The sequence below is a fragment of the Tenrec ecaudatus genome, chromosome 12 (assembly GCF_050624435.1).
Source record: "Tenrec ecaudatus isolate mTenEca1 chromosome 12, mTenEca1.hap1, whole genome shotgun sequence".
NCBI classification, from domain to species: Eukaryota; Metazoa; Chordata; class Mammalia; order Afrosoricida; family Tenrecidae; genus Tenrec; species Tenrec ecaudatus.
The window spans coordinates 77,673,096-77,697,704 of NC_134541.1; the positions used below are offsets into that span (position 1 = coordinate 77,673,096).

Sequence of the window (24,609 nt, forward strand, 5' to 3'; positions counted from 1 at the left end):
CACTGATCCTGAAGGGTTCATCCACCCTGGATTCCCTGTGTTTCCAGTTCCTATCTGTACCAGTGTACATCCTCTGGTCTAGCCAGATTTGTAAGGTAGAATTGGGATCATGATAGTGGCGGGGAGGAAGCATTTAGGAACTAGAGGAAAGTTGTATGTTTCATCGTTGCTACATCACACCCTGACTGGCTCGCTTCTTCTCCGAGACCCTTCTATAAGCGGATGTCCAGTAGCCTATCCTACCATCACCTTCCTGTTGGCAAACCACACAGAGATCTGAGCGAGCCCTGTGATATGGCCACTGCATTGGATCCACACAGCTCTCCACCCACCAGCCTTCATTCTGCATCATTGCATTTGGCTGCATGAGTCTGAAGAGGGTCTTATTGACTTGAGTTGCACTGGACTTTGATGTTTTACTGACACACGATTAATTCTTGATATAAAGCTTTTTTGTTGTTTGAAGCTCTTTCTTATATGTTAAAAAGAAAAATGACAAAACCTTGAGTTAAAAAAGTACCAGGGACTGCCCAAAGAATAAATAGCCATGTCTTGTAGGAAGTACAGCCGGCATGCCTCTTTTAAATGAGAACGGTGAGATTTCATCTCACTTACTTTAGACTTGTGATTGACACACACTGGCTACAACAAGGGTCTCAAGCATAAGAACAATTGGCTGGATAGCACAGGACAGGGTGGTGTTTGGCACTTTTGTTCATTATGAGTCAGAATTGACTCAATGGCACCTAACAATAGAAGATGGAACTCCCAAATCAGGAATAGCGCCCTTACTCATCAGTATCTCTCTAACCAAGGCCATAGGATATGGTAGGAAATAAGTGAATGGAAGTGGCATTTCAAAGGAAGGACTGTTCAGAGGAGGAAGTGGTGTTAATAGAGGAGAGACAGAGAAAGGTAGATAGATGGCAGACAGAGATATTTTGGCGATCCTTGAGGGAACTCGGATCACCATTTGTCACTGTGTCACATTGTGGTGGCCTGTGTGTGCTGGAAGATGAGCCCCTTACATTGGAAGGCACTCGAAATACGCAATGTTCTCAATGGTAGACTTAGCATACCATTAATCATAGAGGTGGCACCGGTCTGGGCAACATTTTGTTCTGTTGCACATGGTTACCATAAGCCAGAGTGAACCAATGGTAGCCTGGCTAGAACTTGGAGGAGTGCTTGACAACTGGCTCCCGCCATCCTTCTCCTGTACCAGGCCCCTCTTTGATCACTCCAGCCATATCTGCCTTGCTCTTTTTTTGTTTTTTTGTATATACCAAACTCATTCTCCCCTTGAGCTTAGCAGTAGCTGTGTCCTCTGTAGACAGGGGTCACAGGGAGGGGGAGGAGTTTCACTATTATGTTAGCTTCTTTATCATTTCTTGTAGAAGCCTTCTTTGATGATTCAGGCTATGGCAATCATGGATCAGTATCTACCTATCATAGAGCAGTGTATCATATAACCTTTTTCCTCCAGACTATCTGACACTCCCCACCCCCTATTTTGTCAGTCTATATCATCAAACAGAGAGGACACCCACCAGCCAGTTCGACAGGTCCTAACAAAGAAGTCCATGAATCAGGAGCCCTTTGCAAGAATCATTGCTACACTTGTACGTGTACAACTCCATCTTCATTTTATACTACCAAATCATTCCTGATAAACTGGCACCCAGAACTCCTGAATCTCACTCTCATGCTCTTCAGGTGTAGATTTAGGAGCCTTCCTCTGGGGTCTCCATTCTCCCTTCTCAACCTTCAATCTCTCCTTTCTTCCTTGCTAGGCCAACCAGCCAAGTTACAACCAGGCGCCACCAATAATGATAAAAAGAAGAAAATTTTGTAACTTTCTGTTCTGAGACTTTGAAAGACTTTTTTAATTAACGAAAATGGTTTCTCATAATAGATAGGTCCCTGGGTAAGCACACGGCTGTAACTCACATAAAATGGCCAAGCTGGGATCGTGGGGCCGAGAGGATTGTGAATGGCAGCATCATCTCTAGAGGGATCCAGGCTGATGCTCCACTCCAGGACCATCTGCTGTCTTTTAATTTATAAAGTTTAGTACACTTCTGCTTTTTTTTCACTTTAAAGCAGTTTGCAGACATTTAAGCTTTAAATATTTAATTTAGAGAAAAAAGACAAAAATCATTTTTTGCATAAATCATACATTTTAAGAATTTAAAGATTTCCTGGGATGGTGAGATCTCCTTCTTGTGTCCCCAACCCATGCCTTCTAGTTATGATGCAGGTATAATTCAAATTAGGAAATCCAATATATAAAATATTGATCCTTAAATAGATTCTTTTGTATAATACTCTTTAAATTAGAGAACTATTTCTTTAAAAATCATTTTATTGGGGACTCATACAACTCTATCACAGTCCAAACATCAAGCACATTTATATATCTGTTGCCATCATCATTCTCAAAACATTTGCTGTCTACTTGAGCCCTTGGTATCAGCTCCTCACTGGTTTCTCCTCCCTCTCCCACCCTCCCTCCTTCATTAACCCTTGATAAACAGAGATTTTTTTTTACATGTCTTACACTGACTGCTGTCTCCCTTCATCTACTTTTCTGTTGTATCCCAGGGAGGGGATTACATGTACATCATTGTGATCAGTTTCTCCTTTCCCCCACTTATTCCCCTTCCCCTCCTGGTATCTCTACTCTCATTATTGATACTAAGGGGTTCATCTGTCCTAGATTCCATGTGTTTCCAGCTCTTATCTGTACCAGTGTACATCCTCTGGTCTAGCTGTATTTGTAAGGGAGAATTGGGATCATGATAGTGGGGTGGGGTGGTGGGGAGGAAGCATTAAATAACTAGAGGAAAGTTGTAGGTTTCATTGGTGCTATACTGCACCCTGACTGGCTCATCTCCTCCCCTCAACCCTTCTATAAGGGGATGTCCAGTTTCCTACAGATGTTCTTTGGGTCTCCATTCTGCACTCCCTCTCATTCGCAATGATATGATTCTTTGATGCCTGATACCTGATCATATCAATACCTCGTGATCACACAGGCTGATGTGCTTCCATATGGACTTTGTTGCTTCTCAGCTAGATGGCCACTTGTTTATCTTAAAACCTTTAAGACCCCAGATGCTATATCTTTTGATAGGCAGGCACCATCAGCTTTCTTGACCACATTTGATTATGCACCTGCTTTGTCTTAAGCAATTGTGTTGGGAAGGTGAGCAAAATGAATGCCAGGTTAATAGTACAAAGTGTTCTTGCATTGAAGTAGTACTCGCACAGAGGCCCAGTGTCCATCTGCTACCTTAATACTAAACCTATATATACATACATAGATCTATAAATATATACATACATAGATCTATTTCCCTGTTGCCATATATAAATATATTTACAGAGATACACACCTGTATTTAGACTTGTACTAATGTCCTTTGCTTCCTAGTTCTTTCCTCTATTTCCTTTTATTTTCCTCTTGTCCTACTATCATGCCTTCATTTGGGTTTCAGTAATTCCTCTCGGTTACATTATCTTTGACCAAGCACTATCAGGCCTCCTGCACCCTTCCTTTGTTCCTGGGTTTATTAACATCCACTGCCTTTCCCCCACCTCTCTCTCCCCCATGTTCCTCTGGAACTGTTGTTTTCTCCTCGATTGTTTATCCCGCCCACTTTATCTAAATAGAACTGCAGAGATAATAATATACACCAAAAACCAAGATAGAACAAAACAAAGCAACAAAAGAAAACAGAACAACAGCAACAACAACAAAACGATGACAAAAAAAAAGACTAAATAGTTCAAGGTCTGTTAAAGGAGTATTTTCCCGTTGAATCTGATGGTGTGCCATGCTCTATTTTTATTGTTCTCTGGCGACTTTGTTGCTCTAAGAACTAATTTTATTTCAAAAGAATTTAGCTTAGAGTTATTTTAAATAACTAGTTTCCTAAATTAATTTCAAATTAATTTATCAGTTCTTGATTTGTATACACTTCTTTCAGAAACATATTTGCTCTGATCATCCTGGTTTGTTATCTAACACGTGAGATAAATAGCCATCATAAAGACTTAAATATAGAGGACCTGCATTACTGATATCTATATTCTCAGCAAGGAATATTGTGCCTACTCAATAAATCCTTGCCTGGTTTAATTGTATTTGATGGCATAATTATGTACACCAAAATATTGTAAGTTTGGCTATAGTCGTCGATTGTAAGTTATTTGAAATATTATTAAGCAGCAGTTACCTTTGTACAGTATTTAAACATGATTTACTTGATTTTTTTCTAAAATCAAGAGTGAAAGAAAATCAATACATAAGTCCCAGAAGGAAAAAACATCTAGTTAGATTCTTTTCACCAGACATTTCAACTGTGACAAAGAGGTCTTTGGAGATGGAACTAAGGATCTGGCCCTAAGATTTTTCAAAGTGTGATGTTCTTTCCAATAGGCAGTGGTAATGATCTTTATTAGTTGAGAATATTTTATTGATTCATAGAATTTTCATAATATAGTATCTATTCCCCTAGAAAGGTCTCAAAATATCATCAAGTTACTTAAGCAAGTTAACAAATCTACATTTTGTGAGATAGAATGATCAAAAGAGCACTTAGCAACTTATCGCCACTTTTATAGAACTCATGCATAGCTCAAGGTAGCACAAGACTTTTGTAGAATCTTGGAAATGAGTTGTGGGGTTAGTACCAGCTCCTGACAAGAAGTATCACTAGCGCTGTAGTGGGTAAATGAATCACATGACACATGGGGGATGGGGAGTTATCATTTAGTCAACTCCCACTCATGTAACTCTACGTTGAACTATGCTCCACAGGCTTGTTAATAGCTGATTTTTCTAAAGAAGACCCAAAGGGAATCTGGATGAACTAAACCCCCAACTTTTTAGTTTAATTAGCACTGACCATTGATATAACCCAGGGACTTCATTGGCATAATAATTATTCACTTACTGTATAAAGATTGCATTCTTTCTTTATTTAAATCATTTTATTGGGGGGCTTGTATAACTCATCGCAATCCGTGCATCTATCTGTTGTATGTCAAGCACATGCCTGTTGATGTCAGCTGACTATGCTTTAAGATGCGTTTCAAGAATAAATTCTTAAAGGGAAATTGTATCCATCCACTGAGGGATGGTGTGCACACAGGGAAAGACCACGGTCATCTAATCTTGCTAGCTGATCTAATCATCGTCCTTTGCATGGATTAAAAAAGGGAGGCCACCCCCACCCCACCCAGAGAGAACGCACAAAAGGCATCTCCTTTTCATGTGAACACTCGCAGGACTTGACAAGCAGAGGTCAGAAAGAATCAGGGACCACAAATAAATCAGCCTGTTTGTGATGCGTATGATATTGTATAGGGGTCAAAGAGATCACTGATGCCTATAGTCAAGCTAGACTCTACCTACCACATATCAGTGGATGAAAATTATAGCTACAGGCATGCCTGTCCCAGAAGAACAGCTTCTCCCTCCACAGGGATGAGACCACATGTGATTCAACAGCTTATTGTCACACCCTCAGACGCTTGCTTCAAAGTGGACAGGGTACCATACCATTTTGGTCATGATATTTACATTGATATACAAGTTCATTCACACTACCTGAGGGGCCTGGATCTAACATTTGCTCAAATTGCTCAAGGAGAGGATAGCTGGGTATAAAAGCATCTGTGCGGCCTTCTCTTATGGATCAAGAAGCACTACTTTGGAGCTCATTGGCCCTTGCACAGCATGTCCATGGATTGCTCTCAATAATACTTACCATTTAGTGATAAGTCCATGTGTGATGCATATGGTTACATGTTAGCTATTAAAAGGTTGGTGTTTAAAGACCAAAGGTACTTCAACAGAATGGTCTAGCAATCCAGTTCTAAAAAGTCAGACATTCCAAACCCCATAGAGCAGAGTTCTATTCTAACACACAGGTGGTCTCCAGGAACCATAGTGACTGCTTTTGGTTTTGATTTTTATAGCAAGCAAGGGAATCTCTGGTATCCCATCAGGTTTTATATATAATGACAACTTTGGGGTGTTGGGCATGTGGATTTTATCTAGGGGCACCTCTTTTCCAGGAGATCTTTGGGGCCCTCAAATGTTTCAATACAGGACCTAACGTATATTACTAATTGAATGACTGTATTTGCATATTTTTTCAGAAAGCAAAGCAGCTGCTCTACAAAACTGAAAATATGAATTTGTAAATGAGGACTGTTGGATCCTGGTTTGGATGTAAGCAACTTCTCTCTTTGCTGGGCATATGGGGTTCCTATGTAATCTATACTCAACAAGGCATTCACTATTTCCCCACGGTAACACAGGATAAATGTCATCGTGAAAGGTTTTCCTCACAACGTCTTTAAAGGCAGACTCAGTTAGAGAATTCATAATATAGTTTACAAAAGGTAAAACAAACAAAATCCAAAATTGTAAGTTGTGATATTTTAAAACCAAAGATCCATATACATAAAATGATCAATATAAAGCAAAAAGCACAAAATGTTTTAACAAATACAGTAACTAAAAATCAACAAAAATAACACAAATGTTACCAAAAAATCATCAAATAAGAAAAAAGTCACAGAAAACAGTAACACTGTGTTGTATTACTATAATTTTGCCAAAATCTAAATGTTGAATAATAGAATAGTAACTTGAATAGATATCATTAATAGCAAATAAAACCTGCTTTTATTGAAAAAGAAGAAAAAAATCCTTGTTGCTCTAAGCAGTTTTAAAATGAATATCTGATTCAAATCTTCCTCTGAGCATATAATGGCATGCTAATTTACATTTTAATTACTTTCTAAGAAATCAAAAGCGTTTGTTGACAGAACATAATGTCAACTTCACAGCACACTGTTGGTGGATGCTTAATGAACTTAATTAGATAATTAGTGATGTTAATTATCTTTCTATTATGAAGATAAAGATGTCTCATGAATGATGCACTTGGTAAAGAAATTTCTAAAGTATCAGTGTTTACTTTGTTCACTTCCTTCTATTAAAAAAATCTTATTACCAGGAACTGGCAGCCTAGTCTCAGCGAAGACTCCTCCAAATGGGGAAAAAAGGACAAATCTCCGCCGGCCCTTTACACACGTTCTGCGGATGAATGCTGTCTCGAGGCTGCTCCTTTTCCACACCCCTGTGTATGGATCATGCTTAGTTCCGGGCAGTTTGTTCACAGAGCTCCTTCTTGCTCCTTTCTCAGTGATGCTATGAGTGGGTTCTAGTGTTGCCTGTCTACAGGATGGAATTGTCTGTGCAGGTACTAATGTGTGAGTGTGTGTGTGTGTGTGTGTGTGTGTGTGTGCATCTGTACAATTGTCAAAGGAAGAGAAAAAATAAAGCAGAGGGTTCTGATTTGGTGTACAGGTTACTAGTACGAAAATCGAAAGGGCTAATTCTTTCCCTACTCTCCCCTGCCCGGAGTCTATTTCCTCTCTGTGCCTGAACTGCTGTGTTCCCTAATTTCTCTGTCCCAGGATAACACTTCATGTGTCCTGGGCGTGTTGTTGGGGCACAAGTCCTTGAAGGACAAGAGCTACACTGTATAGACTCTACTTTTCATTGAAAGGGGAATAGAATCTTTACTGAGATTTAAAAAATAAAACATGATACTTGATTTTTTTTCTTTCTCACCCTTCCCTTTCCCCAACACTGCACAACTTGAAGAAGCACAATGCAAATCCTTTCTAAAAATAGTCCCAGACTGGGAATCTCTAAGGCCGGGCTGGAGGCAGTAATATTATTGCTAGTTAGTTATCTTACCAAAAGTTTCAAGGGAAAAATCAGCCCTTGGTAGCTTTCACCACCACAGTCTCCTCTGACTACAGACCAGGGATGTAAATAGTCTTGCTAATGTGCAGGCTAAATTGGAAAGTGGATTGTTGAAGACACACTTAAGTTAAAATTTGGCACCCTATCATTTGATCTCCCTTATGATCCATTTAAATTTTTTCTAGTTTTTAATATTTTCTACTTTCTTTTCAATTGATACTTTTCTCTGTTCAACTTTGTTATTCTTCTTGGTTCTGTTTGATTGTTTTCATTGTTTCTCTGTGGATGAAATCCAGAATGGGTACATGTACAGAGACAGGGATTACATCCATGGTTCCTTGGGCAGTGCCAGGGGAGGCTGGGGGAAATGGGGAGCTGATAACAATATTTTTAAAGGGACACAGTGTCCTTAAACCGATGATGGTGGTGACTGTATAACTCTTCTCAATGTTTCTGAATGACTGAATTGTCTAATATGGGAACTATGTGACAATAAGAGTGCTGAAAAAATTAAAAAATAAAACCTAAGGTCTTTTGAAAAGGTCTCATATCAATCACAGCAAGTCAGTCTTTCAAATTGTTGGGGTTTTTTGATCAGACATTAATTTGTTTCTAAGTGGTTTTATTCCTCTAACAGACTGTCCCATTAATTGCTTGATTGAGCTACTTTCCCCACTACAACGGAGTCTTCCAGCAACACGGGATTGCGACTTCTCAAAAAACCAGAGGTATTAAATGCGTATTTTCTTATTTATTGAGTCCTTCATCCTTTTACCTTAGACTCCTCCTCTTTGGATTTGTTGCTATATTGTCATTTTGCTGTATGTCTACATCCCTGCCATCCCAGACAAAATGTATCAACAAAACCCCAACTCTTTCAAAATGTCCACTCTCAAAGAAACCCACCGCCCTCATGTCCATGAGGCTGTAAATCTGTACAGGAGCAGCTAACTTCATCTTTTTCCATGGAGCAACTGTAGGTGTTGAATCACTGCCTTTGTAGATAGCAGGTCAATGCTTACTCAACAGTGCTACCAGAGTTCAGTCCTTAAATTTTATAGGTCTTTATGTGTCTTAATACACACACATACACACACACACACACACACACACACACACACACCACCCCACTGCTACCGCCCTTCTCCTCCACATCCAAACATTAATACAGTAGCCATCTCCTGGGAAATCCCTATTCTTACACACAAACAACATGTTGCATTCTCTACAAATTTAAGTAAAAATATTCCAGGTGACTCCCCTTATGGATTTCATACTTAATCATTTTCTGGAACCTCTTTAAGGTCTTTGATTCTACTCTCATATGACATAATTACTCTACTTCTATAAGTCTAACTTCTGTTTGTACAATTTCATTTTGAGTTATTAATCTCCTACGTTCTCTACTACCACTTACTTGTTCCTTTGCTTCCACGTCTATTTCTTTTGATTTTCAAAACTCTCTTCTAACTTTGGGGCTATTCTGATTCTGGAGACTTTTATATGAGGGCAATCTTGGGTTTAAACATCAATTGCTCAAATGTTCACCCTTGGACACAAGCATGTCAATGCATTAAGCTAGGAAACATGGGGATTATTACTAGGTGTTACACTCCTTGCTGAAACAATTGCAGGGCCTCTCTGACCAAAATGAGTCTTCAGCTTCATTTGGCACGAAGCAAAGTAAGACTGGGAATTGCTCCACCTCTCCCACAATGGCCACTTGTTCTTATTGCTAGTGACTGTGGCATTAGCACAGAATGATGCCCCAAACTGTCATTCCCCTTCAGCCAATACTGTCCTGAGTTGAACTATCATCACGTTTCTGGTCTCAGCCAACACTTTATCCCCCACCATGGCAAAGGTGCTCCATTCTGGGGGTAGAACAAATAGGCCTGGGCATCAGGACAGTAACCACCAGCAGACCCATAGTCACCTTGCCCACTTAGGGGCCCTGCCCTTTAATACATGTCCTCATATAGTGGTGACCCCTGACCATAACATTATTTTTGTTGCTACTTCAAAACTGTAATTTTGCTACTGTTATGAATCGGGTGACTCCTGTGAAAAGGTAATTGACCCCTAGGTTGAGAACCGCTGCTCTACTGTAACTTTGGAACAATTGCCACTTCTAAGATCTTACTGCAGGCCCCAGCAGCTCTCACCAGAATTACAGAATCCTGCCACTACACCTCCCAGGGACCCTAAACTCTCATCTAACCTCCAGAAGAACCACCTGTCCTGCTTACCCCTCCTCTATGGGTACATGGACAAAACACACTGTATCCAACACCCCCTACCCTGCCCCTGCCTGTGTGTCTCTCAATGATGACTCTCAAATTCTTCCATCTAGGCCATGCTATTCTGCACATGGTTCAAACCCACACAGACTTCCAGACTCTTATTTCAACTCATTCCTCCAGACTCCTTTCCATGACCCTAGCAACCTTTTGCCCATTTTTGCCATTTAGTGTTTATTTTAAAATGTATGATATTATATATTAAGATAAATAATAAATTTGGATATACAAAAATGTATCAAAGATAGAGAGCTCCTGAATAGCTGTCTCCAGTTTCTCCTGCTGTTATTGTCTTGCAACACCAAGCTATATCTGTCAAAACTAAAAGCACAACATCAACTGTTGATGTTTCGTTAGGTTTTGTTGTTTTTTCCTTTCTTTTTCATTAAGAAATCCGGAACATACGGAGGTAAGCAAAGCCATGTCCACCGCCATGAAGTGAATGGCTAGTCACAGTTTATACCCTGCCTCTCTCCGAGGTGTGGATGGATGTATGATGTGGCTTCCACAACACCCTGAGTTGATCTTTAGTAGAATCAAGAAGCACAGGTCCCCAGATTGGCCCAGCAGGCCAATACTAATGGCCTTTTCCCTTCCTAGAATCACTGATTTCACAGTTCAGTTCCAGCACAAGCTGCTGAGGACCAGGGAAAGGAAAAAAAAGAATTAACCTTTCTCCTATCAGTCTCACCTTAAAGTTGGGCTTACCTGCCAATGAAACAAAATTTTCTACTGAAAATAAAGATAAGTAAGAGGAATTATGAATTGTATGTCTCACTCCAAGGAAAAGTTTCTCCGTTACAGAACTGTCAGCACTGACATGATAAGGAATAACACCAAATGAGCATTATTTCCTCCAATTCCAGTGCCTTTAATTAGAAGACTCTTCTTTTCAGGAGACAGACAGAAGATGTAGAAACACCAATTTCATGCACTTGTGCTTGAGTAATGAATCTCTCCATGCTGCTTTTTCCAGATGGCAACCTTCTCACTGGAGGAACTAATGATGTGGGCATATTTAGGGGAAAACCAATAATGGAGTCTTTAACCTTCAACAACAAAAAGCATGTTGTACAAAATTATCCTTGGGATGCATTAGAAAATATCAATTACATTGCTCACTGAGGTGTAATCAGCTGTAATCATCAAAATTAATTTTTAAAAATAATTAAACAGACCCCAGGGCAGATATTTGATGTTCTTAGCCTGTGACATCACGGTATACATATGTACCTGAGAAATTCTGCCTTCTGTTCCCAACAAAGGGATCCCAGGGAAATGAATGATGGATATGTGGGCTGAGCTGCCAAGTTTAGCTCTGCCAAAGGAGGGGCATTTTCTCCTCTATCCTGTGCAGTTCAGTACACATCCTTTAAGAACCTATTATGTAGTAGGTTCTGTAGTAAGAAAATATTAACTTAATTTTTAAGATGGAAAAAAATTTCCCCTATTTAAAAATTTATAAATAGCATAATCTGTAAAATGGATAAAGAAATCCGGTTAACTGGTACACCATGAGGTGAGTGCAACATGCTGGCATGAAGCAGTGAACCAATAGAGTGGTCTGAGGAGCCGGCCCCAATCCCAGCTACATGGACCCCTTCCCCAGAAGAATGCACTACAGAGGACAACACTGAAGCTGCAGCTCTCAGAGAGGGGCGTGTTGCTCAGAACACACAGGAGCAAACTAAGGGGAAAGGAGAGAGAATGGGAGAGTAGAACACATCCTGGCCCATCAAACCCTGAGGATGATATTCCTGCTTGGAGAAGTCAATGAACAGAGAGGACCATGACATCCCTCACTGACCAATAATGGTACGGGGACAATACTGGAGACACAGTACAGGAATCGTGTCCGATCTGACCCCACCACCCAGGGAGAAACATGACGGGCATGCAACCGAGCAGCCAAAGGAGCAAAGCAATGAAGTCCCCCAAGTTATCCCAAAAATAGTCTTAGGGGCAGGCTGTGTCTCTCATCCGACTTGACCAGAAAATACTCATCAAGGTCAATGGACAGACCTGGAACTATTTATAGGCTTTTGTTATTGTTGTTTTGTTTTTCTGTTTGTTATTGTTTTTCCATGTCTATCAAAATAAGATAAAAGGGATAAACAATCCCTGAGAGAAAACAATGGAGCCAATCCTTCAGGGGGAACATGGGAGAGGGGGAGGTGGGGGAAAGGAAGCAGGGAGCCAACAAACCCAGGCACAAATGAACAAGTGATCTAAAATCGATGGTGAGGAGGGTATAGGATGCCTGGTAGGGCTTGATGCAATGTAGACAAAGGGAATTAATGAAAGGCGAATGAAGGTCAAAATGATAGTGGGAAAAGCAGGAAGTAAGAGGAAATATAGGAAAGAACTAGGAGGCAAAGGATATTTATAGAGGTCTAAATATAGGCACATACATATGTAAATATATTTATATATAATGGTAGGGAACTAGATATTTGCACATATTTTAATATGTTAAGTATTAAGATAGCGAATGGATTGGGTCTCTACTCAAGCACTCCTTCAATGCAAGAACACTTTGTTCTATAATAACCTGGCATTCTGTGATACTCACCTTCCTGACATGGTCGCTGAAAACAAAATGGGTGCATAAATAAATGTGGTGAAGAAAGCTGATGGTGCCTGGCTATCAAAAGATATAGCATCTTGGGTCTTAAAGGCTGGAAGATAAACAAACGGCCATCCAGCTGAGGAACAGCAAAGCCCACATGGATGAAGCCCACCAGCCTGTATGATCAAGAGGTGTCTATGGGATCAGGTGTCAGACATCAAAGAGAACAAACAATCATATCAATGCAAACAAGGCGGAAGGCAGAGTAGAGACCCAAAACCCATCTGTCCACGATTGGACATCCCCTCACAGAAAGGGTCACAAGGAACGGATAAACCAGTCAAGGTGCACTGATGAAACATACAACTTTCCTCTAGTTCTTTAATACTCCCCCTCCCAACTACCATGATCCCAATTCTACCTTACAAATCTGGCTCAACCAGCGAACGTACACGGGTACAGATAAGAGCTCACCACAAAAGAAACCCAAGACAGATAAACCTTTCAGGACCAATAATGAAAGTAGTGATACCAGGAGGGTAGGGGAAAGGTGCGGGGGAGAAAGGGGAACCAATCAGGGGGACAAACAACCAAGTGGGTAAAGGAAGACAGCAAGACAGCAATAGGAGTAAGACAGAAAAATAATCATTTATAAATTATCAAGGGTTCATGAGGAGTGGGGGATGGGAGGGGGAAATGAGGAGCTGATACCAGGTGCTCAAGTAGAAAGCAAATGTTTTGAAAATGATGAAAACATATGTACAAATGTCCTTGATACAATGGATGGATGTATGAATTGTTATAAGAGGTGTAAATGCTCCCAATAAAACAATTTAAAAAAAAATAAGAAATCAGGTTAATGCCAAAATGAGGGTCAAATAAGAAGGATGAAGTCAAAGAGAGCTGGGGTTGTGTGTGCGGTATGTGTAGATGTATGTGCTATATGTCTATTTGTATGCATGTGCATGTGTCTATGTATACTGTGTATCATATCTACATGTGTATGTGCATGGTCTGTGTTTATGTGTATATGTATATGCACTTGTGTGTGCCTGTGTGTTACAGAAACTTGTCCCATTATATTTGCGCAGCATTTATAAAAGTGAGCAACATTTACCTTGAGTTTTCTAGGGTCTTGGTCTTGAGGAGCGCATAATCTCTTCTATCTGTATGACTAGTGAAATATCTGTTTTCCTGACATCAGAATGTAAGGCGCATAACGGATTACACACTGAGCTGCTAAGCATAAAGTTAGTGGTTCAAACCCGCCAGTCCTGCCACAGAGAGCTGAGGCTGCTTGATCTCATATTTAATTTTAGAAACCGCAGGGGGCAGTTCTACTCTGTCCTATAGGGTCAGACTGTGTCATAATCTACTCGATAACATTAAGCTTAGTTCGTTTTGCTTTGTTTTGGGGGGCTGGAGTAAACTCAGAGGAACATCCTCTTCAGAGAGCTGGGGGGCGGGGCTTGTCTCGCTGCACATTCAGTTCAGTCACACTGGATTCTTCTGTCTTGGAACAGCCGAGCCCATGCCCAACTCTGACTCACGTTTTCTTTCTGCCTACACACTTCTGCCCAGGGTGTGACAAGGCTCAGTGCTTCCTGAATCTTGACTTCCCGTGACTCTATCAGCTCCACCGCCTCCTTGCTGGGAGCGCTGTGCTGATCACCTCCACAGAAAGAGCAGGGAGCCTCTTCCATCACGCTCTTACCTTCGCTCAATTATCGTCCTGCAACAATCTGAATTTACCTGTTTATTATATGTCTTTATCTTTGGAAATGTCATTTCCAGCAAAGCAGATAATATGTAAACTTTTGTTTTTATACAGAAAGGGTTTTGATTTATTGCAAGGAATTATTATCTATTAAATCCCATGGCCAAATAATTTTAAAAAAAAGAATGTAATGGCTTAGGTCAAATTATCAGTTAATTCTTGGATACTTCAGTTATATTAGGAGAAAAACAATGCTTTTCTTTTTGTGATTCCATTTTTTTTTGGGGGGGGGGGCAATTCTTGGTTTTTTTCCCTTCTGTGATTTTGCTACTTAGGCTTTGAAGCGTTCTTTTCAGTGGAAGTAGATTAGTAAGAACTTTTTCTTTTTGAACTTGATTATTTTTCTTTTCTCTTTGGCTTCTTATCCTTTTCTTCATTTATCCTTTTATCTTGTAGTTCCTGTAAATTATTTAGTTCTTTATTCTCTTTATCATTATCTTCAAAGATTGTGCTGCTTACATCCCAGATTATGGACCTTTTAGTGTCTATTCAGAGAAATCATGGCATTCAAAAACCAGATGACAAAAATAACCACATTTTTTACAGTATGCTCTGACATCGTTCTTGTTGGAAACTTGTAATAAGCACGATCAAGGTCACCCTAAGAAATGCCATGGTGCTAGCGAGAGGGACCTTGGTTTCCCCAGCTCCAGAGGCAAGCTCACTTTCTGCCAGCTGTGAGCAATGTGCAGCCCAAAGAGCCTCTTCTCCTACCTGTGCCTCAGAACCTATAGAGACTGCAAGCTTTAGGCCTAATCATGCCCTTGGGACAATGTACAGAACAAGCACTTAACAAACCTTTGTTCAATGAAATCCCAACCCAACATGCTTTCTTCACAAAAGAGAGTAAAACTGATTTCTTTTAGATCTCTCAATGTCAGCCAAGAGCTAGCTACTGCCAGTCATAAGTCTGTGGCTTTAAGGTTGTCAGTGGCCTACAGAGATTTCATCTGGCTCTCAACTGATCTCTTCCAGACATGGCAGTTGGGACATGCAGCTCACTGAGTGAATTGGGAGCCTGGAAAGGGACAGCATCAGAAAGCCAGAGGGTTTCCATAAAAGAAATACCCATTCCCAGTTCCCCAATTGTCTTTTCCCAAACTACTGAACCAAACTGACCCAACATGCTGAGAATAACATGGAAGTGCCACAGGGAGGCACAGGAAAGGGGGGCAGACACCTTTTTCTAAAAATAGCATTATTGAAACCATTTGCCACAAGTCAATTCCAACTCATAGTAATCACATAGTGTAATGACTACAGTGGTAGTAATATCTCTCTGATATATGTTATAAAATCCAAACGGGCCATGTATTCATTCAATCAGCATACAAAACTACGGAACAGTGACATCAATGAGTGAAGTGCTTTATCTGGCCATATGGAAACAACCTTGAATAGGATGCAGGTTTTCTCCTGAATTCTGATCAATTGGATATTCAAGAGAAATCACACTTATTTCCCCTCTTCTTTTCCCCATAGTTCATGATTATTCTTAGTCACAAAAATACTTTTCTACCTGCAGCTTTTAATGTTTGCAATCATATGATTTTATCCCTTGGATTTTATCACAATTTATTTATCCCTTTTTGTTATATTGGATATTTAAGCTGCTTCCGGTTGTTTGCTGTTGAAATACTGTAAAGAACATTTTGAAAAAGAAAATGATTAGGGAAAAGAATGTACAGATGTGCTTTATACAATTGATGTATGTATATGTATGGATTGTGATAAGAGTTGTATGAGGCCCTAATAAAAAGGTTAAAAAAACTTTCACTTAAAAAAAAAAGAACATTTTGATACATAAATCTTTGTCTTAAGTTTAGGCTTGTAGACCTGATAATGTCAAAATTTTAAGGATCTTGCTACACATTTTCAAATTACTTTCAAGATAATTTGTATCATTTCTGTCTCACACAGATTGTTAAAAACAGCTTTGTTGGCATATAATCCACATGTGATACAATTCAATAGTTTGATCACATCAAAGAGTTGTATGATCATCACCACAATTTTGCAACATTTTCTTCATTATTTTTCTTTCTTTCTTTTTAATACTTAAATCATTTTATTGGGGGCTTGTACAACTCTTATCACAATACATACATACATCCATTGTGTCAAGCACTTTGGGACATTTGTTGCCCTCATCATTCTCAAAACATTTGCTTTCTACTTGAGCCCTTGGCATCTGCTCATTCCCCCCCTTCCTCCCCACTTCTGCCCCCCCATGAACCCTTGATAATTTATAATTATTATTTAGTCATATCTTACACCATCCATCGTCTTTTTCCACCCCCTTCTCAGCTGTCTCTCCCCCAGGGAGGAGGTTATCTGTAGATCCTGTACGCTCTTCTCCCTTTTCTCCCTCACTTTCCCTCCACCCGCCCAGTATCACCACTGTCACCACTAGTCCTGAGGGAGTCATCTGTCTTGGATTCCTTGTGTTTCTAGTTCCTATCTTGGACTGGTGTACATCCTCCAGTCCAGCTTGGCTTGATAGTGGGGGAAGGAAGCATTAAAGAACTAGAGGAAAATTGTATGTTTCATCATTGCTACAGTGTACCGACTGGCTTGTCTCCTCCCTGCGACCCCTCTGCAAGGGAATGTCCAATTTCCCACAGATGGGCCCTGGGTCCCCACTCTGCACTCCCACTCATTCACAATGCTATGTTTTATTGGTCTTTGAAGCCTGATTGATCCCTTCAACACCTTATGATCTCACAGGCTTGTGTGATTTTTCCATGTGGGCTTTGTTGTTTTTCAGTTAAATGGCCGCTTGTTTATCTTAAAGCCTATATGACCCCAGCCAAGTACCATTAGCTTTCTTCGGCACATTTGCTTATTCACCCACTTTGTCTTCAGCAATAGTGTCGGGACAGGCTGGTGTGCTTCTTCCATGTGGGTTTTGTTGTTTCTCAGCTAGATGGGTGCTTGTTTATTTTCAGGCTTTTCAGACCCAAGATACTATATCTTCTGATAGCCAGGCACCATCAGCTTTCTTTACCACATTTGCTTGTGAACCCATTGTCTTCAGTGATCATGCTAGGAAGGTGAGCATCTCAGAATGCCGAATTGTTAGAACCAAGTGTTCTTGTGTTGAGGGAGTACTTGAGTAGGGGCCCACTGTCCATCTGTTCTGTTAATACTAAAGCTATAAATATATGTACATAGATCTATTTCCCCTTGTCATATATAAATATACTTACATCTATATATGCCTGTATTTAAATCTCTATAAATTCCTTTTGACTCCTAGTTCTTTCCTCTATTTCTTTGTACTCTCCTCTTGTTCCACTGTCATGTTCAGCCTTCATTTGGGTTTCAGGAATTCCTCTCAGTTACAATGTCCTTCCAAATGGCTTGAAGCCTACTATGTCTGACACTTGGATCAAATGACATGCCCTAATCTCTCCAGACATTGTAGACAACTGTGGGTAGTCATTAGCTCCTTAATTCTTCCTGTTATTCAGTGGCACTCAGTTCATGCATAATAATACCACACCATTGCTTACACAGTGGATGGCAGATTCATATTCTGAACAAGTGGGGTCTGGAGTCAAATTCACTTCTCAAAGTTATGTGAACCGAGAGCTAGAATTGTGTCATGTGTCCTTCAGCTGACTACACCTTATTTTTCCCTTGGGGAGGTGAAGAGATAAGAACCCAGAAAAGGCAAATAACATGCTCAAGATCTCTTGAGCCTAATGCCTTGTTTACTTAATGACCAGTTTACTTTGAATACAAGTCACTGACCCTAATTTAAGACAGTTGACAGAGTATGCTTTCCACAACTAGTCACAACAATATTTCTAGTCCCATATGCTCTTCCAGAATCTTACCATTCCCCCATCAGGCGATCATGTTCCCACATCCTTGAACCTGAGCAGAAATATGAGTCTGTCTTGACAAGGGGACTGTGGCAGAAGTACCGTGTATACTCATGTATAAGCCGACTTTTCCAGCACCTTTTTTAATGTAGTTTTTGTGGTAAAATTAGACGCCTTGGCTGATATTCGGGTTAGCTTATATCCGACTATATCCAGTAATACTGTGTGACTCCTAAAATTAGGTCATAAATGGCAACATTGAACTCCCTCTCAGGACAACCGTCTCTGAGATCTAGCCACCATGTTGAAAGGAAGACCAGGGCACATGAAGATGCCATGTTGTAGATGTTGTAGCTAAGAACTCGGACTTAAACTCGTGTCAACCAACCAAATTTATGAGTGATTTCAGCTTCCAGCCACAGAATCATCCAGTTTAAGCCCAGAAAATATGGGGGCAAAACAAGCATTCCAAACTCTGACCACAAAGTCCATGATTATAACAAATTGTTACTTGTGCGATTGAGTTTTAGGGTAGCTTTTAATAGAATATAGAGAAATGTGGGAGACAACTCTCAGACTCCAGCCCCGAATAGAACAAAGAGTTCAAAATTACACTCCATCTCCCGGAAAGGTCCTGCTACTTGTGCCTCCCCTTGGCAGAGCTTGCTGAACCATCTCCAAAATAGACAGGAGCAGATTTTTATTCTAATTCCATAATGGGCACCAGCTCCTGGCAATAACACTTTGGAATCACTGATTAGTAGTTAAATGCTTGGCTGCTAACCAAAAGGTGGAAGGTTTGAGTCTACCAAGAGGTACCTCCTAACAATGGTCTGATGTCTACTTTGAAAGATCAGCCACTGGGTAGCCTTTGGAAACCAATTCTATTCAGACACTTACAGCGTCAACATGAGTAGAAATCAACTTGATGGGTACTGGCTTATTCATAGTTTTGTCTGTTTATTTTTCTTTTTATCATTGATTTCAATTAAAAATAGGTTAAGGCTTGGCTTCCATAGACATAGCCTCAATTGTGAAACCACATGAGTCACCTTAAATGCTAAAAAGAACTTGTAGTTAGAGTGTATTCAGTAACACCAGAGAAAAGACACCACCCATGAGGTTGAAGCTGATGCCTGATGTTTGCCTATAGGAAGAGACTGGACTCACCTCTGCCTTGCACTCAGAATCCTTGGCTAGCCGGCTTGGCATCAGTCTCATGGCTGAAGTCAGGCTGCCACTCCATGAAGTGACTTTGATGTTAGAACGATTAGTCAACATCTTCTTTTCAGATGCTGAGGAAAGGGAAGCAACGACTGTCAGGAGGTGAAAGTAAGAGGAGAGCACACACCAGTTCTTTGGTTCACTGAGCTTTCTAAGGGCCAGTCAGGGGCATGAATGAAGCACGAGGACCTGCAACAGGAGAGGTGGCCCAGACACATGATGGCACCACCATCATGTGCTGAAGCTCCCTGGACTATAAGAAATACAGTGTGGACTTTAGAGTCATCCAGACCCAGACTAAAACCCAAATTCTAAGGCTTGTTTGCCAGCATTAAAATATTGCATATATTACCTAAAACCGGAGCCTGAACTTACTCATTCTGTAATATAGGGATGATAGTATTGAACCTCACTTTTATATCATAAAGATTATAGAAGACTGTATGTTTAAAGCTCAGAGCCTGAAATATAGAAAATGTTCAATACATATGATTTCTCACAGCTGGTGAACCACTTTACCATACCATTTAATCCACTATGTCATGAACAAACATATCTAACTGAATTGTACATTTCCCTAAAATAGATTCTGGCTTTTAACTTCAAAATATACATTTTTGCATGTATGTATGAATATATCATGACTCACTTGGAAAGGCAATCAAATGACATGTACATAGGCCCCTCTAGAATCGCTGTGAATTCTGTAATTCTAGAAGACACACGTCTTAATTGTGTTAATAACTATGTAACACAACTTGAAAATCAATGCCATCCACCAAAGCAAAGCAAAACAAAACCTCACCCCTGTAAAGACATTGCCTAATATGAGGGTGTAGATGTGAAGTCGCTGACAGAATGTACCGTGCATGCATATATATGGGATGAAAACTTTCACTTGAGCGATAAAGAACCTGAAGTTAAGGTCATTGAATGACAGAGAACAAAGTTGCAAAGCAGGGAATGGAATGCCAGAAACAGAACATAAACCCAAGACTAGTAGTGCACTTTATTTTCCAAAGATGCTCCTACTTTTTCTGCTTTCCTTTGCTGGGCTTGCACATCCACTTACGAGCGAGTTTTGGACCTAACACAATGGCTCAAGGAGACAGGAAGCTTTTTTTCCCAATGCTACAAAGAGCACCAAATATAGTAACAGGAAATCTCTATCCCTTTTAGGTCACTGGCTGATACAAATGGTTAAGTACTTGGCTGCTAACTAGAGGGTGGGCAGGTTGAGCCCACCCAGAAGCGCCTTTGACTAAAAGTATGACAATCTATTTCTTAAAAACCAGCCATTGTCACGTTCAGACTTCATTTGGGTTTCAGTAATTCCTCTCAGTTACATTGCCCGTGATCAAGCCCCCCCAGGCCTCCTAGATCCTCTTACCATCAATTTGGATCACTTGTTGTTCCCTTGTCCCTGGGGTTGTTAACACCCACTTCCTTTCCCAACTCCTTCCCCTCTCCCATGTCCCTCCAGAACTTTCAGTCCCATTGTTTTCTCCTCCAGATTGTTTATTCCACCTATCTTATCTACCTAGACCTGCAGAGATAATAATAGGCACAAAAAACAAGACAGAGAAAAACAAAGCAACAAAAGAAAACAGCAACAACAAAACCAACAACAAAAAAGAAAAGCCTGTAAATAGTTCAAGGTCTGAAGTCTGAACATGATAGGAGGACAAGAGGAAAGTAAAAGGAAATAGAGGAAAGAACTAGAAAGTAAAGGGTATTTATAGAGGTCTAAATACAGGCATGTACATATGTAAATATATTTATATATGATGATAGGGAAATAGATCTATGTGCATATAGTTATAGGTTTAGTATTAAGGTAGCAGATGGATATTGGGCCTCTATTCAAATACTCCCTCAATGCAAGAACATGTTGTTCTATTAACCTGGCATTCTATGATGCTCACCTTCCTGACACGATTGCTGAAGACAAAGTGGGGGCATAAGCAAATGTGGTGAAGAAAGCTGATGGTACCTGGCTATCATAAGATATAGCATCAGGGCTCTTAAAGGCCTGAAGATAAACAAGTGGCCATCTAGCTGAGAAGCAAAAAAGCCCACATGGAAAAAATACACCAGCCTGTGTGATCACAAGGTGTCAATAGGATCAGGTGTCAGACATCAAAGAACAAAAAATCATATCATTGTGAATGAGAGGGAGTGTGGAGTGGAGACCCAAAGGCCATCTGTAGGCAAATGGACATCACCTTACAGAAGGGTCGTGGGGAGGGGATGAGCCAGTCAGTGTGCAGTGTAGCACCAATGAGACATACAACTTTCCTCTAGTTCTTTAATGCTTCCTTCCCCCACTATCATGAGCCCAATCCTACCTTACAAATCTGGCTCAACCAGAGCATGTACACTGGTGCAGATAAGAGCCTGAAACACTGGGAATCCAGAACAGATAAACCCCTCAGGACCAATAATGGGAGAAGTCATACCAGGCAGGGAAGGGAAAGTTGGGGAAAAAAAGGAGAACCAACCACAATGATCTATGTATAACTTGCTCCGTGTGGGACAGACAACAGAAAAGTGGGTGAAGGGAGGCATTGGACAGTGTAAGACATGAAAAAATAATAATAATTTATAAATTATCAAGGGTTCATGAGAGAGGGGAGAATGAGGAGCTGATACCAAGGGCTCAATTAGAAAAAAATGTTTTGACAATGATGAAGGCAACAAATTCACAAATGTGCTTGACATAATGGATGTATGTATGGATTGTGATAAGAATTGTATGAGCGCCCAATAAAATGACTTTAAAAAAAACCAGCCACTGACATCCTTATGGAGATCTGCACATCTGACCTTTTCCTTTAACTGATTATTGGAATCTGCTTATTGGTTGGTACCCTGGGCCTTCCTTTCATCCTAAGTGCAAAGGAACACTTGTTCTTTGTGAAAAAAAAAATTCTGAGGTAGCATTGATGCAAATCCTACCCATTGAAAATGGTTTGGGTACAGAAATACCCCAAGCCATCTGGTTGAGTCTTGGAAGATCTGGCTATAATAAACAGGAGTTCCCATTCCCCAGAGTCTAGTAGCAGAGACCTAAGTAATGCTGCCAGGCTTTGAACATGGTCTCCTCCCAAAGTGGAGTGACTTCTTCAATCTTTACTTCACTCTGTCCAGGTTTCACAGACAGATCAATCTTGAAGGCATCTTCCAACACCTGCCGCTTCTGTGCTACGAGCCGCTGCCAGAGAGTCCAGACCATTCTCTGGATGTTGTTCTGGACTGAAAGAGAGAAGACATTGCATAATCGGGGTGTGTTTCCAGAAAGGGTCAGGGAATGAATGTCATAGCTATGGGATGACACCAAGAACATTATCCATGAAAAAATTAAAAGATCGTTAAAAAGACAGGAAGGAAAGAAAAGATCAAAGTGGATATCAGAAGACATTCTGAAATTTGCACTTAAATACATATTACCTAAAGTAACTGCAAGGAATTAAGAAAAGAGTTGAATAAAAAATTACAACGGACAACTCTACAAGACAAAGTGCAGTAATATAATACAACATGAAACAATCTGGAGTTAGAAAACTGAAAAGACAAGACACATTCTGCATATATCAAGCTGGGAAAACTGAAGAAAAAAAATTCGACCAAAAAATTGAACAATGCGGGAAACATCCAAAGGAGATAGAAGGAATACACAGATTGACTATCTATATAAGACTTGCTGACAACCAGCTATTTCAAAAGCTAGTATACCATCAAGAACTGACGTCACTGAAGGAAAAACTCAAAGCTGTGCTGAAAGCATTAGCAAAACATAAAATGCTCAGGAATCAAGTGCCGTTTTCAACGTGCTGGTGAAATACTGGAAGCACTCACACGTCAGTGTCAGCTACCCAGCAAACTGACTGGAAGGGACCCACATTTGTAGTCATTCGGAAGAAAAGTGATCCCAGGGAATGGGGGAATTATCAGACAGCATATTAATATCACAGGAAAATAAAATTTTGCTTAAGATCAACAATAGTTGCAACAGTACATTGATAGGAAACTCAGAATTTAGGGATGGGTGTGAAACAATGGAGATCATTGATGTCAGATCAATCTTGGCTCCAAGAAGGAATAACAGAAAAATATTTACATGTGTATATTGTTCATAACCCACTATGAATAGCTTGGAGAAGAATGGGGAATCGGTACATGTATCAAGAGGCATTTGTTCAAACAAAACAAGGGAATTTTGCAAGGTTTAAAGTCAGGAAAAGCATCCATCAGGGTTGTATCCTTACACTACATTTATTCAATCCGTATGCTGCGAAAATAATTCAAGAAGCTAAGAAAGTGGCATCAGGATTGGAGTAAGGCTAATTAATCACTCCTTATTAATAATCTTCCATATGCAGATGACACAACTTTACTTGCTCAAAGCAAGTATGACTTGAAGCACTTGTTTATGAAGACTAATGATTTCAGCTTTCAATACGGATTACCAATTTATTGTAAGGAAAACCAAAATCGTTACTATTGCACTAACAGATGAATAAAACACATGGAAATTGTCAAGGATTTGAGTCTACTTGCATCCACATTGAAGCGGCAGTCAAGAGATCAAAGTGCCTTGCAGTCTGTAAACCTGTTGCCGGAGATCTGAGGTGCATGCTCCTCTGTTGAAGAGCCTGAATGTCTCTCTGAGGACCAAGGTGTGTGTGACCTAAGACCTGATATGCCTGTGAAAGTTGGACATGCATAACATGAAAGTTGGACAGTCGCCTAATACGCATGTGAAAGTTGGACATTGAATGAGGAAAAACAAAGAAGAACTGAAACCGTGTAATTATGGTGCTGGCGGAGGCTGATGAAAATACCATGGATTGACAAAACAACAAAAGAAATCTGCCCTGGAAGATGTACAACCAGAATGCTCCTTTGAAGCCAGGATGGCGAGAATTCATCTCATGCACTTTTAGCATGTTTTCAGGCAAGACCAGTCTCCGTAAATGACATCAAGCTCGGAAAAATAGAGGGACAGCAAAAATTAGGAAGACCCTTGACAAGATAGACTGAAACAGTGACTACAACAATAGGCTCAAGTTCACAACAGTTGTGAGGATGAGGATGACACAGGAACGAGCAGG

The 24,609-nt window shown here is 40.3% G+C and overlaps 1 protein-coding gene across 1 annotated transcript in view; it reads right to left on the reverse strand.

Moving 5' to 3' along the window:
• Positions 1-24,609, reverse strand: part of WDFY4 (WDFY family member 4) — a 388,818-nt gene that overhangs the window by 158,712 nt on the left and 205,497 nt on the right. Inside the window, exons 37-38 of the mRNA XM_075527922.1 lie at positions 22,565-22,750; positions 19,442-19,566 (exon numbers count right to left, since the gene is read on the reverse strand). Coding sequence (XP_075384037.1) covers positions 19,442-19,566; positions 22,565-22,750 — 311 coding nt within the window. The remainder of the gene's footprint in view (positions 1-19,441; positions 19,567-22,564; positions 22,751-24,609) is intronic.